Source organism: Cervus elaphus, chromosome 20, assembly GCF_910594005.1.
Source record: "Cervus elaphus chromosome 20, mCerEla1.1, whole genome shotgun sequence".
Lineage (NCBI taxonomy): Eukaryota > Metazoa > Chordata > Mammalia > Artiodactyla > Cervidae > Cervus > Cervus elaphus.
This window is the reverse complement of record NC_057834.1, coordinates 42,331,446-42,346,967: the sequence shown is the minus strand read 5'-3', so window position 1 is coordinate 42,346,967 and position 15,522 is coordinate 42,331,446. Positions and strand designations below refer to the sequence as shown.

General features: G+C 43.7%; 1 protein-coding gene across 4 annotated transcripts; it reads right to left on the bottom strand.

Moving 5' to 3' along the window:
* Nucleotides 1-6,553: 6,553 nt before the first annotated feature.
* Nucleotides 6,554-13,032, bottom strand: RFX5 (regulatory factor X5). 4 transcript variants are annotated; one of them, XM_043877725.1, is made up of 11 exons: nt 12,956-13,018; nt 12,251-12,368; nt 11,978-12,106; nt 11,693-11,726; nt 11,180-11,262; nt 10,617-10,736; nt 10,301-10,420; nt 10,078-10,159; nt 9,573-9,774; nt 9,249-9,349; nt 6,554-9,096 (listed from the first exon to the last, which is right to left on the bottom strand). In XM_043877725.1, the coding sequence occupies exons 3-11, from the start codon at nt 12,091-12,093 to the stop codon at nt 8,107-8,109; spliced, it is 1,848 nt and encodes a 615-aa protein (XP_043733660.1). In that variant the 5' UTR covers nt 12,094-12,106; nt 12,251-12,368; nt 12,956-13,018; the 3' UTR covers nt 6,554-8,106. The 4 variants fall into 4 exon arrangements, with proteins under 4 accessions (XP_043733660.1, XP_043733659.1, XP_043733658.1 ...); XM_043877724.1 differs by lacking the exon at nt 12,251-12,368 and having other exon boundaries at nt 12,956-13,032; XM_043877723.1 differs by lacking the exons at nt 12,251-12,368; nt 12,956-13,018 and adding an exon at nt 12,546-12,645.
* Nucleotides 13,033-15,522: the final 2,490 nt, after the last annotated feature.

Here is a 15,522-nt window from a genome sequence, read left to right as displayed (position 1 = left end):
TTACCATCTTTCTAAATTTCATATATATGCGTTAGTATACTGTATTGGTCTTTATCTTTCTGGCTTACTTCACTCTGTATAATGGGCTCCAGTTTCATCCATCTCATTAGAACTGATTCAAATGAATTTTTTTAATGGCTGAGTAATATTCCATGGTGTATATATACCACAGCTTCCTTATCCATCCGTCTGCTGATGGGCGTCTAGGTTGCTTCCATGTCCTGGCTATTATAAATAGTGCTGCGATGAACATTGGGATGCACGTTTCTCTTTCAGATCTGGTTTCCTCGGTGTGTATGCCCAGAAGTGGTATTGCTGGGTCATATGGCAGTTCTATTTCCAGTTTTTTAAGAAATCTCCACACTGTTCTCCATAGCGGCTGTACTAGTTTGCATTCCCACCAACAGTGTAAGAGGGTTCCCTTTTCTCCACACCCTCTCCAGCATTTATTGCTTGTAGACTTTTGGATAGCAGCCATCCTGACTGGCGTGTAATGGTACCTCATTGTGGTTTTGATTTGCATTTCTCTGATAATGAGTGATGTTGAGCATCTTTTCATGTGTTTGTTAGCCATCTGTATTTCATCAATGTTTTATAGTTTTCTATATATAGGTCTTTTGTTTCTCTAGGTAGATTTATTTCTAAGTATTTTATTCTTTTTGTTACAATGGTGAATGGAATTGTTTCCTTAATTTCTGTTTTCTCATTGTTAGTGTATAGGAATGCAAGGGATTTCTGTGTTAATTTTATAGTCTGCAACTTTACTATGTTCATTGATTAGCTCTAGTGATTTTCTGATGGAGTCTTTAGGGTTTTCTATGTAGAGGACATATCATCTGCAAACAGTGAGAGTTTTATTCTTTTCGAATCTGGATTCCTTTTCTTTTTCTTCTCTGATTGCTGTGACTAAAACTTCCAAAAACTATGCTGAATAGCAGTGGTGAGAGTGGGCACCCTTGGCTTGTTCCTGACTTTAGGGAAATGCTTTCAATTTTTCACCACTGAGGATAATGTTTGCTGTGGGTTTATCATATATGGCTTTTATTATGTTGAGGTATGTTTCTTCTATTCCTGCTTTCTGGAGGGTTTTTATCATAAATGGATGTTGAATTTTGTCAAAGGCTTTCTCTGCATCTATTGAGATAATCATATGGTTTTTATCTTTCAATTTGTTAATGTGGTGTGTCACATTGATTGATTTGCAGATATTAAAGAATCCTTGCTTCCCTGGGATAAAGTCCACTTGGTCATGATGTATGATCTTTTTAATATGTTGTTGGATTCTGTTTGCTAGAATTTTTTTGTTAAGGATTTTTGCATCTATGTTCATCAGTGATATTGGCCTGTAGTTTTCTTTTTTTGTGGTGTCTTTGTCTGGTTTGGTATTAGGGTGATGGTGGCCTCATAGAATGAGTTTGGAAGTTTACCTTCCTCTGCAATTTTCTGGAAGAGTTTGAGTAGGATAGGTGTTAGCTCTTCTTTAAATTTTTGGTAGAATTGAGCGATGAAGCTGTCTGGTCCTGGGCTTTTGTTTGTTGGAAGATTTCTGATCACAGTTTCAATTCCCGTGCTTGTGATAGGTCTGTAAAAATTTTCTATTTCTTCCTGGTTTAGTTTTGGAAAGTTATACTGTCCTAAGAATTTGTCCATTTCTTCCAAGTTGTCCATTTTATTGGCCTATAGTTGCTGATAGTAGTCTTATGAGCCTCTGTATTTCTGTGTTGTCTATTGTGATTTCTCCATTTTCATTTCTAATTTTGTTGATTTGATTCTTCTCCCTTTTTTCTCGATGAGTCTGGCTTATGGTTTGTCTATTTTATTTATCTTCTCAAAGCATCAGCTTTTAGCTTTGTTGATTTCATTTATTTATTTAAATATCATCAAATTGAGGAAAGAAGTTGGCTTATTCATCAAAAGTTGGTAAAACTAGAGGACCCAAGTCATAATACAGCTCCAATTATATATTAAACACCCCTATGGTTAAATAAACTATAAAGAGTAATTTTTTTTCCTGAGCTATAGATAATGTTATTTTCCCCCCCAGAGAAAAGAAAAAGAAGCTACTAGCAATTATTGGTTGGCCTCCTACTGTGTATAAATACTAATGCTACCTCATTTATTCCTCAGTACATCTGTGTGAAACAGATGTTATTTTATGGAAACTGAGCTTCAGAAGGGCTAAGTCATTGGTTTTTGAAATTGTTTTACTTCAACCCACAATAAGAAATCAATTTTTAAATCATGACCATTGAAGAGCACATAGACATGGTCTTCACTGAAATGTTTCAGGAAGTGATATGCAATTACCCTACTATATGCAATGCACATTGATACTTTCTACTCTATTTCACTTTTTAAAAGTTATTTTATCTTTCGGTTGTGGCACAAGGCATATGGAATCTTAGTTCCATGACCAGGGATTGAACCCACCCACCCTGCATTGGCAGCATGGAGTTTCAACTACTGAACCACTAGGGAAGTCCCTATTTCACTTTTTAAAAACATTTAGCTTTGCATACTGCTAAATTGGTTTCTCAACCCAATACAGAGTTGCCATCTGTTTTTGAACCTGGTTTAAAAAAACCGGACTAAATAATGCTCAAAATCCTATAGAAAGTGGTGAAGCTAAGATTAGAACTGAACTCATGCTCTTTCTGGTAAAATGCCTCTTCATGAACATGTCTTAAGAAATATTGCATATATATATATATATGCAATAATTATATATATATATATATATATATATGTATATATATATAATTAGCTTTACCTCATAAGATGGAACCAGCAGAATGATCCTAGACAAAGCAGGAATAGGCCTACTGATGAACTATGAGACAAAACACACAGACAAATATATAATGATATTAATCCCCCCGTTTAGCATGTGAGTCAATGTGGTATTTGCTTTGATTTTTTTTAAAGAAAATTGACTGTTGCCTACAAAAATAAACAATACATTCATTTATTTGAGGCCACAGACTAGACATATAGAGTTTGCCTTGGTTTAATAGCAAAAGATTATTTCAAGTTTTAGTAAGTAACAAATTTTTATTTCTGACTTACTTTATGCTAGGGCTAAAATGCAAAAAGACAACAATGGGACTGGGGAACAGGGTATTGGGGAGAGAATAAGGAATGGTAGCGAGCAAGCAGTAGACACTCCCCAAAACCTTCGTTTAGCCCTTCATCTAACCAACTGAAGACTGCCTAACCAAGAGAAGAATAACTTGTTTCATGTTAAGATTTTTAAAATATTAGGATAAGAATATAAAATAGGCTACTTAAAACCCCCAGAACATTCATGTACATTTTAAAATCACCCAGGGGTCTGGTCTCCTAAAGTGAATGGATATATCCCCAAACCCAATCGTGGTGAGGGCACTATTCCCTTGGAAGCTTCTATCCTATCACCAGTGGTTTACTTTTCCGTATGCCTATCACCTCCAACTTGTTAGCAACCTGGTCCAGTCCCTCATCTCCTCCCACATGGATAATGGCAACAGCTGTCTGGAGGGTTCTTTTTGACTTCAGTTCCTCCATCCTCTAATGCAAACTTCATACCTTTCATTCATTCAATCAATGGATTACTTTCAATTTCATCACTGGATAACTTTTACCCATTCATTCAACTGTTGTGTGTTCTTCTTCCAGTTGATTTCTCTCTCTTGTTCATACATAACCTTTCTGCCAAACAGGTCTTTTTACTGGGTTAGACTGCCATGTCTTTACTCACATCCCATATCCCCAAACTCCTGCTTTTCCTGGAAAGACTTCCTCTTTTTTTTTTTTATCCGCTTAAGCTCTACTTAAAGGTTTAACTCAAAGCTACCTTTTCCATGAAGCCTTCCCAAATTAATCTCTTTGAATTTACAGCACTTAGGCAGCAGAATGGGTATCATGATTCAATTCTTTGTATCATGTCTTCTGTTTTTCTGTCCTTGCTTTATGAGTTGGCCTTGTCCTACTCACTTCTACTAGGAAGTCATTTCTGATCCCTGTCTATTTCTCTGGGCTCCCACCACTCTCTGTGCTTACTGCTAACATAACTCAAACTGTGCTGAGATCATTATTGACTTAAGGATAGTGCTAAGTCAGCTAGCTTCCAACAAGTGCTGAGCTCTTAACAAGAAGGAAAATGCCAAAACTATAGTAATGGACTTCTATTTCTGGCAGCATGGAGGAGAGAAAGGGCTCTCTCACTAGAATACCACTGGATCCTGGATAAATTACAGTAAACATGTTTGTCATGCTCATCAGAAAGTAGAAGAGATCACTAAAGGAAGGGGAAAAAATAACATTGAGCTGAACCCTTATGCAGAATGAGTAACATGCAGCAGGAGAAGCAGGTTTGCTCTGGGCACTAATGCCAGTATCAGTATCATGAACAGAGGCTAAACCCTGGGCCCAGCCAAAGCAGGGGAGAAAACCTGGGACTCCTGAGTTAAATCAGGACTCCTGAAGGGTTAACACAGTCCCAGGTAAGGAGCACCCTTTGTCACCTGACAGAAACAAGTGCAAATTCTCTCTGGAGGAAAGTACCCCCAATTTAGGTCCACTGGATTTCCTTAGGTTAACAAAATAGGAGCTCAAAATCCAAAAATACAAAATATACCAGGGAACAAGCTGCTATGGGAAAATCAGCTGAAAATGACAAAACAGATATCCAAGGTAAGTTACAGAATATAAAATTGTTGTTCAGTTACTAAGTTGAGTTTGACTCTTTGTGAACCCATGGACTGTAGCCTGCCAGACTCCTCTGTCCATGGGATTTTCCAGGCAAGAATACTGGAGTGGGTTGCCATTTTCTTCACCAGGAGATCTTCCTAACCCAGGGATCTAACATGCATCTCCTGTACTGGCAGGCAGATTCTTTACTACTGAGCCACCTGGGAAGCCCCAGAATATAGAAATAACAATCCTGACAAACTTCAAAGGACTGCTATCACAGAGACCACATTTCCTGAGCACAAATGATCAAACTGAAAATCAGTATCAAAAAGACAAAATTTTAAATATCTAAGATTTTGGAAATTTAGAAAACTTTTCTAAATCATGAATCAAAAAAGTCATAAAGGTAATTTAAATATTCTTAGAATTAAGTAATAAATACTTTTAAACAGAAAAATGTGGAGAATATAGGGAAGTGGGTCCTTGAAAACTTATAATAGAAAAAAAGACAGCTTGAAAATTAGATAAAAATTAAGATGTAAAAGAACATAAAAGTAAAGAAAAGGAAATACCACAGATAACATCCATAATTAATGAAGTAGAAAACAAATATTTGTGGCTTCCCTTATAGCTCAGTTGGTCAAGAATCCGACTGCAATGCAGGAGACCCCTGGGTCTCCTGGGTTCAATCCCTGGGTCGGGAAGATCCCCTGGAGAAGGGATAGGCTACCCACTCCAGTATTCTTGGGCTTTCCTGGTGGCTCAGCTGGTAAAGAATCCACCTGCAATGCGGGGGACCTGGGTTTGATCCCTGGGTTTGGAAGATCCCCTGGAGAAGGGAAAGGCTACCCACTCCAGTATTCTGGCCTGGAGAATTCCATGGATTGTATAGTTCATGGGGTCGCAAAGTCAATGTAAAAGAACATAAAATTAAATCTAAAGAAAGCACAAGGAAATACCACATAACATCCATAATTAATGAAGTAGAAAACAAACATTTAAGGGAGAGGATCAACAAAGTCCAGAGAGGCAGCTAAATCAAACAAGTAAAACAAATTTCTGGTGTAGTTGGTCAAAGGGGAAAAAAAGAAGGCACAAGTAAACAGCAGAAATGAAAAGGAGGACACGACCACCCAGGGAGCAACGGCAAAAAAAAACATGGAAGGAATTTCATTTTTTAAAAATGACGTAAAATGCACAAAACTCTAGGAAAACATTTACCTAAATTGACTCAAGAAGAAATAGAAGGCCCAAATAGCCTATAATTATTAAAGAAATTGAATTAATAGTTAAGATGTTTCCCACAAAGAAATGCCAGGCTCAGATGGCTTACCAAGTAAGTTTTATCAAATGATCAAAGGATGGTTCATTTCAATCTAATATACACGTTTTTAGAGAATGAGACAAGAGGGAACAGTTTCCAACTCAAAGGGTATACAGACCAAAGGAACCATCTCAGAAGCCTTAGAAAGCTTACTAAAAACAAAGGCACTAACCTGTACAAGAATGTTAGTAGCAGCATTATTTATAACCGCAAAAAACTGGGAACAACCCAAATGTCCATTGACAGATGGATGGATAAATTGTGGTTTATGCACTTGAAGTATTATATAGATAAATATGAGCGAATAATAGCTATCTACAACATGGATGAATCTTAGAAATAATGTTACATGGGAAAAAAAAGCAAACCACAGGGGAATGTTAAGAGAATAAAATTTTGTAAAGCTAAAAAGCAAAACCATTTTTAAAGGGTATATACATAAATGGAAAGGCTATATATATATGTATATATTGCAGGTAGTTAATAAACACAAAATTAAAGATAGTGGTGACCTCTAGGGAGAGCCATGAGGATAGGCTAGGGGAAGAACACAAGAAATTCAGTAGTATTTCTAATGTTTTAATGTATAAATTGGGTGATGGGTCATTTAATTATTATGCTTCATAACTTATTCACATTAAATATATTCTTTATAGTTATCAAACATTACATATTTTAGAAACGCTGCAATGGTGGAAATAAATGAACAAATGAATGAAGGCTCCCTGAAAGAAAATGGAGAATCCCTGATGGAAGTTACCCTATGCTGAAGACAAAGTAGGTCCTTAATTAATGTTGGTTGGTTTACTGCTTTTCCCAAATATATACCTGAATTCCCTTCCTACTGGTGCTCCCTGATAGGCAAGGTACCTCCTTCTATACACACAGCCTAAACCCACAATCCCAGTCCAGCTAAGTCCTGACACTTACATGATAAGAGACTGACACCTGGTGGATATAGAGTGAATTTAATAAAATGACTAGGGAGTAAATCTCACTTTACTTGGTGAAAGAGGCAGTAGAGTGGAGCACTGGGAAACAGGAATGAGGAGAAAACTAAAATTCAGAAAGAGGAGAATGAAGGATAGCCATCTCTGAGATGGAGGTGGGAAAAAAAGGGGGATTGTTATCCAAATGAGACTAAAGAGATAGTCTCCAAATGAGAAAGATTTCCCTCTCATTCCTTGAGACCAGAATGAGAGGAAAGAGGTTACAGCTGCAGTAAGGAAAATTCAAAACTATTCAGAGAAAAAGGAAGGAAGATAACTGGCCCCAGCCTAAAAGCTAAAACCAAACCTACTTCATAGCAGTGGCCAGGTGTCAGGTGACTCCCCGGGAACTCCCCATTCCCAGCCCGCACTGAGGAATCTATGTGATTCTAAGGAGGCTGATCCTGCCTTTTTTTTTTTCGAAAGGTACACGCCATGATGTAGCATAAACAGGCAAATCAGCATTTATTATACCAATCTCCTGCCCACAGTGACTGGCTAGGAGTGGGTGTGTGACCCAGGCTGACCTCACCAAAGTGAATCTTAGGGCTATTGCTAAGATTCCTGGCACAAAGATGCCCTCTCTTTCTGGTTGGACTTGAGAGAGGAAATATGGAATCCTAGGAGTGCTAGCAGCCACGAGGCAGACCAGGCTTAAGATGATCCTACAGAAGGTAGAATGGTGGAGGGGGGAATCAATCAGGTATTTAGAGACTTATGGAGTCACTGGATCAGCTTCATCTGGAGCTGGGCCTACCTCTGGACTTGCCAGTCACATGAGCCAATAACTCTTTGTTTTTAAGCGAGTCTGAGTTAGGTTTTCTGTGATTTAAAACTAAAAGACTCCAAGCCGAGGCATTCATTGTATTTCATCCCTATATTCCCACAAGATAGTGCAGGGATCCAGGAGAGGGGTCACTACAGATTAGTGACTCTAAAGCCAAGGGGACTGAGCTGGAAAAGTGAGAGGCAAAAATCAGGCACTATGTAAGACAGGGTGCCTCAGCTGTCTATACAGAAGAGAATGAAGAGCCAAGTGAGAAGCAAGTGCAAAGAAGGGCCTCTTCTAGGCAGCCAGGTAGAGTTAACAAAGGGCTATAAACACTCCTTCCCACATACCTATCACGGGGGTGCTGCTTTAGGGTCTTTTCGCTCATGGGGCATGGAGCTCGGAAGCACATGCCCTTTTAAGTCTTTATTTCCCTGTGCAGAGGTGTCTACTTCTCCCCTGACCAAATGAAGAGCCTCCTTTTGGCTTCTACTGCCCCTGATGACGCTCACTTTGGGGGTGACAGGAGGAATTTTATCTTCTGCTTCTTTGGCATGACGGGAACTGGGGCCCCTTCCTCCTTTGGAAACAGCGCCATCCTCCTGACCTTGGACAAGCACCCCCTTCTCAGCCTCTCCCACTGGCCCTGGCCCCCCTGACCCTCCAGCTGAGTTGCTCTCCCCTCCAGAGGCCCATGTCTCCCGTAGTAACCTTGAGGACTGGGCTGAGTCCACAGCAGCTGCTGACTTGTCGGGGGTAGAATTCCTTTCCCTACTTCCACCTGATTTTTTTCGAGGGCGCCCCCGTTTTCTTTTGGCATCACTTCCTGTATCGTCTAGATCCTGTTTTGTGGCTTTAGCTGGTGGGTCCTGCCCACTGGCTTCACTCACAGGCACTTCAGCTGTCCTCTTGACACCCTTGTCATGGGGTCCCAGGTCACCACCTATGCCCACTTCCCTGTTCTCTGCACCCCTTGGCTGAGCGAGCCCCCCAGGGGGAGCTTGCCCAGGCCCAGGTCCAGGTCCAGGCAAAGCAGGAACCGTTGGTAAGATCATGTTAATGATGGGAACAGCTGCTTGGGGTCCCCCAGCCCTACTGGGCAGAGGCAGTGCAGCCATTTTCAGAGTGCCTGAAGAAAGCTTGGGGGCCAAGATGGGTGGAGAGACTCGGATTGGCGGAATAAGTGAGCGAGGGGCCCGGGGGAGGAGCAGAGGCAGCCGGGCCACTAGGGCATTAACCTGCGGGTTATTGGCTACTGGCGCTGGGCTCTCCACTACACTCTTCTTTCGCTCTCCACGTGCAGAGGGGCCAGCCCCAGCCCGGGGGTCTAGCTCTTTAGGAGGCTAAAAAGTAAAGAGAAGAACACAGTAAGTGGGAAGACTGGACAATGGAGGGAATATAGGAACAGGACGTGAAAAGTACTGAACACACTGGGCGAAGGGTATACTACACCCCCAGCCCAGGGGAGTAAGGTCAAGGGCATCAGCTTCCTCACCTGGGCCTGTCTCTCTGGTCTCTTATGAGAACCGCCCTCCAGGTTCTCTACCCCATTCTTGGATTTAGATGACCGTTCCCGAGGGGCATGTTCGTCCTCTTCTGCGGAGGTGCCAGAAAATGAAAAGAGGTGAGGAAGAAACAATGGAGGAGGGAGGTGATTCTTATTGACTGACTGGTAGAGAGGCAGGGGAAAGAGGTGGGCCAAGGCAAGTCTGGGAAGGGTCTCTAGGAACAGAAGGTGTCTCTCTCCTTGTATGTGGGAGAGCCTTTAAGGTTGAAAGTGGTTGAAGGTTTCTCAGAACATAATACAGGGTCCACCCACCAGCGAGTCCCATAGCTTTGAGCACATGGGCGTGTGCAGATCGGGCAGAGATGAGATGCTGCTGTAGCAGGAAGCGGGCAACCTCAACGATGGAACTGAAGGACCGTTTCAGGATTCGCTCAGCCCAGTCACAGGTCAAGGCACAGGCTGCTTCCACCAGCTCATCCCGAGGTGCTGGGGTTACTTCTGGGCCCATTTCTGGCTAAACAGGGGAAGGACATGCCCAATTGCACTGTGAACAAAGGCCCCTCCACCCCTCTCAGGCACCAATGTTGACGGTAAGTAAGGCCAGACTAGGGATGGCAGTAGCTTCTATCATTCCATCCCAGAAACCCCCAAATTCTCTTCCTCCTCTGCCTCAGCCATAGTGTAGGCAAAAGGGCATATCCTATAGGCTGAGAAACTGTGCCGAACGACCTAGGCTGTGTTAGGCCTCAGAACATTTCCCAAAGTCCTCTGCCATCTACCTTGGGGAGAAGAGTGCAGTCGGAGGGTTGTTACTTACACTCTCAGAGCCCTTTAGGTCAAGTCCAGGCAAGGGCGGCATAGATACCAAGGTCTTCCTTCGTATGCCACTGTAGCAATATCTGATATAAGTTAAGGGGTAACCAACACACTGGAGGTCCCCAAGTAGGAAGGTTGGGCTGTTTGCACTTCCAGCTCTTCACATCCTCATCCTAAGTTTCTTTCCCCAGGTCCTCCAGCCCACCCTCACCAGTCAAGGATACTTGGACTGGCCCCGGCCACCAAGCCTTCGGGCCTTGATATCAGGGAAGATCTCTCTGATGATTTTGCCAAAGTTGGCTGTGCTGAGCGGGCGGCAACACGCGAGGCTCTCGCAGTACTTCCTGAGTGAGGCAGGGACAGAGTGGGAAGAATACTCAGAGAAGGAGGTTTGTGGGTGGGTTCAGAGGGTCCCTGGGAATTAAGGTTGGGAAACCCTTGAAGTCAGGCTCCATCAAGGCAGGGGCCTCTCCAGGGAGGAGGGGGTAGTTATAGGCCCACCTTCCCACCCCACCACCCACCCCACTTCCATCCACCCACCGATAAGCATCATAAACACTTTGTTTTGGCAGGCAGGTGTCAGTATGCTCTTCTAGGTGGTTGCGGATCCACCTGTAAGCATACATGTACTCCTCATTGCTGAGTGTACTTGGCTCTGAGCTGCAAGAGAAATAAAAGAGACAAGTATTACCAACATCCCAACAGTTGCCCTGGTTCCATCCAGATTATCACCTCAGTAGGGCTGGACTGAATCAGCGCATCCAGAATTCACCTTACCCTGGTAAACCAAGGCAGGACAACAACTTTTATTCCCGACTAAGGAGAGCTGTTATGAGTATTCTTATTCACCAAGCCCTTTTTAAGGGAGCCTTTCTTTTTTTTTTTTTTTTAAGTTTTTATTGAATTTGTTACAATACTGCTCCTGTTGTTTACTTTTTGTTCTGGAGTCATGTGGGATCTTAGCTCCCCAACCAGGGATTGAAACCGCACCCCCTGCATTGGAAAGTGAAGTTGTAACCACTAGACCACCAGGGACCACCCCTAGGGAGCCTTTCTTTAAAAATAAGCACCTCTGATATCTAAAATTCCAGCACCAAACCTACCTTTTGTCTCCAGTACTGGGCCCCGAGGGGAGCTGAAGATAGAGATACAGCTTGTCATTGTCTGAGAATTTCTGTACATCTTGCTGAAGTAGGGAGGACCAGAGAGGCAGGAAAAATTATAAGGCCAAGAAATACCCAAGGTAGGACCCTCTGATCCTCACTAAACTGTCTAGCTGAGTGAGTGAGTGTCAGGCTGACAAAGGACCTTAGAAATGATTTGAGGCTAGGTGCTCAATGTGCCCTGAGGAGCCCTTAAGGATTACCAAGGTGAGAAGGGGAGTGGAGGGGACCAGCTCTGATTTTATTTCTACTGGGCTTCTACACAAGAGGTCACAGAGATGAAGATGCTCAAGGTCCAAGCGATAACGAGTTGTAAAGCCAATTATCTTCTGACAGAGCAGACAGCACTGACTCCCTTGCATAAACCTTTCTAACCCATATCCTCACCATCTTCATCCCCACCCCACCCCCCACCAATGCCATCTCTCTTGCCTTCTTTCCCAGAATACTCACCAGGATCCCCTCTACTTTGTTCTGCACGGCCTTGCTGTAGAGAAGAGGAAAAAGCTGGAGGTCATACAAAAGATTTCTCCCCATCCCTGTGGCTGACTGCCAGGGAGAGGAAGAGGTCTGAAAAGCCTAGCAGGTGCTCAAGAACTGCTACCATGATGAAAATCTCCCCTGGTCGGATGCACTCGCTTGGGGAGGTGCAGGTCATCTAATACAGAGGAAGAGAAGTGCTATAGGGATCTATTCCCAGGCCTGAAACAAGGTTTAGAGATGGTGATGAGTACTTACGAAATGGTACCTCGAAGCCTCTGAAGAAGGGTGGTGGGTTCCCCTGCCTCAGCACTACCTGAGGTAGTCCTTCCCCCAGTCTTTGGGCTCTTAGCATCAGGTTCATCTTCTGCCATCCTGGCATGAGGGCTAGAGTCAAGAGAAGACAGGACAAGAAGATTTAACAAGATTTCCCTTCCCTGCTGGAGGTCCCAGGGCACTCCTCACCTCTCTACCCAGAAAGACAGAAAGAAAGCCTCCGAATTTCCCCAGTGGTCTTTTTCTATAACTTGCCTTCTCCAAAAATTAGAAATTATTCCATTACTTCTCCAGGCCCATATATACCCAAAGAGATCTTTGCCATCTCCATTCTATCTGCCCCACCTTTCTGCGGTCTCCTAAATGTGGAAAACTGTAAAGGAAGAGATACGGGGGATTGGGAATCCACGTTAGAGAGAAATTTTCATTTCTGCCTCTGACCCCACGCTGCCCTCCTTTCCCTCAACAACCACCACAAGACAAAGTTGTTTAATTCTCTAACATACTCCTCACCACTGAATTTGCCTGGGAGGTCAGAAAAGATACGAACATTTTCTGCTCTTCCAGGCTTGGAAAAATCTGGGCCCAACTTCTCATTACTTAATCTCGCCACGGCTTCCCCCGCAGCTCCCCCTCCCCACGTCGCCGGCCCCTACGTCATCGCCCTCAACCTCCCCTCCCGACGCGCGCCCCCACTCCCTCCCTTCCCCCTCCTTTCCATCCCGCGTTGCTGCGAAGTAGGGGGTTCAGGGTAGCGGAACTCCTGTGCTGGGCGTAGGAAACCCGGTTGCGGGAAAGGGGTCCTAGATTCGGGGCACGTGCACATGGGTGAAGAAGCAGTTGAAAATACAGCCAAAATCTTGTCTGCTCTCCTCCCAACTCATATTGCCCCCTCCCTACCTTTGAACAGTCACCTTCCAAAACAAGCAACAATAAAGGTAAGGGAGAAAGAGAAACTACCTCGTAGCCACCTTCACTCCAGCCCAGCCCCACGATCCTGGCCCAGCGGGCTCGTGCGTTGCTTTATTTCCTTTTTTCTGAATGGCTGGAACGGCCCCGATCTGCCTAGATACTCGGACGGCCTGCTCTATGATTGGTCGTTGCTGCCACCCGGAGACAGAAGGCGCCGGGCTCGCACCGGCGGCCGCTAAAATCTGCCTGGTAACAGAATCTGATTGGTCAATAGGGGAGGGAAAATCCAAAGTTGGTCTTATTTGAGTCAAGAGGGGGAAGTACGGGTTAGGTTTCGGTTAAAACTGGGGTCGGTTGGGACTGCCGGTCCCAAGAGGTTCTTCTCTTAAAGGGACCGCAGGACCAAAGGCCGGACGCTCTCCTCCTTTTGAAGCTTTCTTTGCTTTCTCCTTCCGTGTTTCAGTTTTGCCTTCGGGCGTCAGAGCTACTGGAAGAAAAGATTCAATGGACGATAAAATAGCTAGAAAATGATAGGTAGTAGTGATGGAAGTTGCTGGAAACTCACATTACTAGCTTTTGATGAAAAACAAGTTGAACTATTCCCCCGTAGTCTCCACCACGTGCTTGCAGACACTCAGAAGAAACCTGCAAGCACAAGCTCACATTCCTCAATTGATGGAGGCCTCTTAACCTCAGCAGCTGTATCACATAAAGCTAAAGTGCCTTTAGTCTTCCTAGGATTCCGTAAAGTACCTCGTTTCCTTCCAAAGAGTCGCCGCTTCTTTTGCATCCCCTTAAGTTCTGCAGTCAGTGAACAATGGAATTTTGACTGACTCCCCCATGGGGTGCTGAGTTCCCACCTGGACATTTTCGCCTCAGAGAACATTGTGCTGAAGGGTCAAGCGTCCCTCTCCATTTTGGTTAAGGCTTTTTAAGGTCATGAGTCTGATGAAAACAATAAACCTTCTGCATCGAAAATACAGGTACAGGCCAAGTGGTGCATCTAGTTTAAGAGGTCACGGACTTAAGGTTAACCATCCTTTGAATGGACGCACAGTTTTTTGTTTTGCACAGCAGATATGTTACACCCAAAACTATGTTTGTAGTCCTGACCTGCAGTTCTCCAGTCTCATCATCATTGTGCTTTTGCAAAGAGGAGAGCAGTGTTGCCTCCTCATGTGTTCATGCAGTTCAGTCATTTTGACTCTTTGTGACCCCCTGGACGGTAGCCCGCCAGTCTCCTCTGTCCAGGGAATTTCCAGGCAAGAATACTGGAGTTGGTTGCCAGTCCCTCTCCCTGGGATCTCCCCAACCCAGGGGATGGAACCCGTGTCTCTGGGGTCTCCTGCATTGGCAGGCAAATTCTTTATCACTGAACCATCTGGGAAGCCTGATTTCGTGATCATCACCCTTTGCAGTCTGCATTCCCCTACTACCAGCTTTGGTAGGTTCTGGGGGAACAAACCCAGGGTATTGTGGAGCTGGGGAAATTCAAATATACTGGCAAGAAGGTTTTCTAGTAACAGTTAAAATTTGTTTATTGCGTGCCAGACACCAGACCAAATGTTAAATACCTTATTTTGAAGTAGGAACTATTGTTGCCTCCATTTTGCAGACATAGAAGCAGACTTTGAGAGGTGAAGGGACTTGTCCAGAGTTACATTGTAGTAAGTTCTGGAATCAGGATCCAAAGTCAGTCCCTCTGCCTTTGGAGCCCATTCTCTTGAATACTGCCCTAGATTGCATTTATACAGATTTTCAGGTGCTCATGTACAAATATGGGTATAGACTGATGGAAAGAGTCCCCAAACACCACTGTTTGGTATAAAGGGGAATGTAAAGCACTTTAAATGGAAAAAGAATTGGGGGTAAATTATGCTGGCTTACCAATTTCATTCTTTTTTTTTTTAAAAAAAAATCTTGTTTGTTTATTTTTGGCCGTGCTGGGTCTTTGCTGCTGCATGGGCTTCTCATCGCCATGGCTTCTCTTGTTGCTGAGCAGGGGCTCTAGGGCACGTGGGCTCAGTGGCTGAGGTTCCCAGGCTCTAGAGCACAGGCTCAGTCGTTCAGGTGCACAGACTTAGTTGCTCTGAGGCATGTAGATCAGGGATTGAACCTGTGTCTCCTGCATTGGCAGGTGGATTCTATATCACTGAACCACCACGGAAGCCCTGGCTTAGGGATTTGAAGGTGGCAGAGAATAATCAGAAGCTTTAGCAAAGGGAGGAAAAGTATCATCGCTGTGAAAGGGAAATTATTTTGACAGCACTGTAGAAAGGCCAGGTTGAGTTGGGAGGTGGGGAAAGTTAGAGATGGGAAAAACAGGCAACTAAATATTTATGCCAAATTTCTGCCTAAGATCTGAGGATACAAAACTGAATAAGGTGTAATAAGGTATTGTTGCAGGAAGGAAGCCAATTCTGACGCCATGTTGGAAACTGTTTCTTTGTCTTGCTTTTATTTTTATAATCATACTCAATGGCTTGCCTGGAGGACCCTGCCCCTCTTCTTGACTGTAAACTAAAGTGCCTTTGTTTGGCTCATGGAGAGATAGTTTGTCCTTGCCCACCTGTGAATAGAAGAGACTAACACACCCCTTCTGAAGGCTGAACATT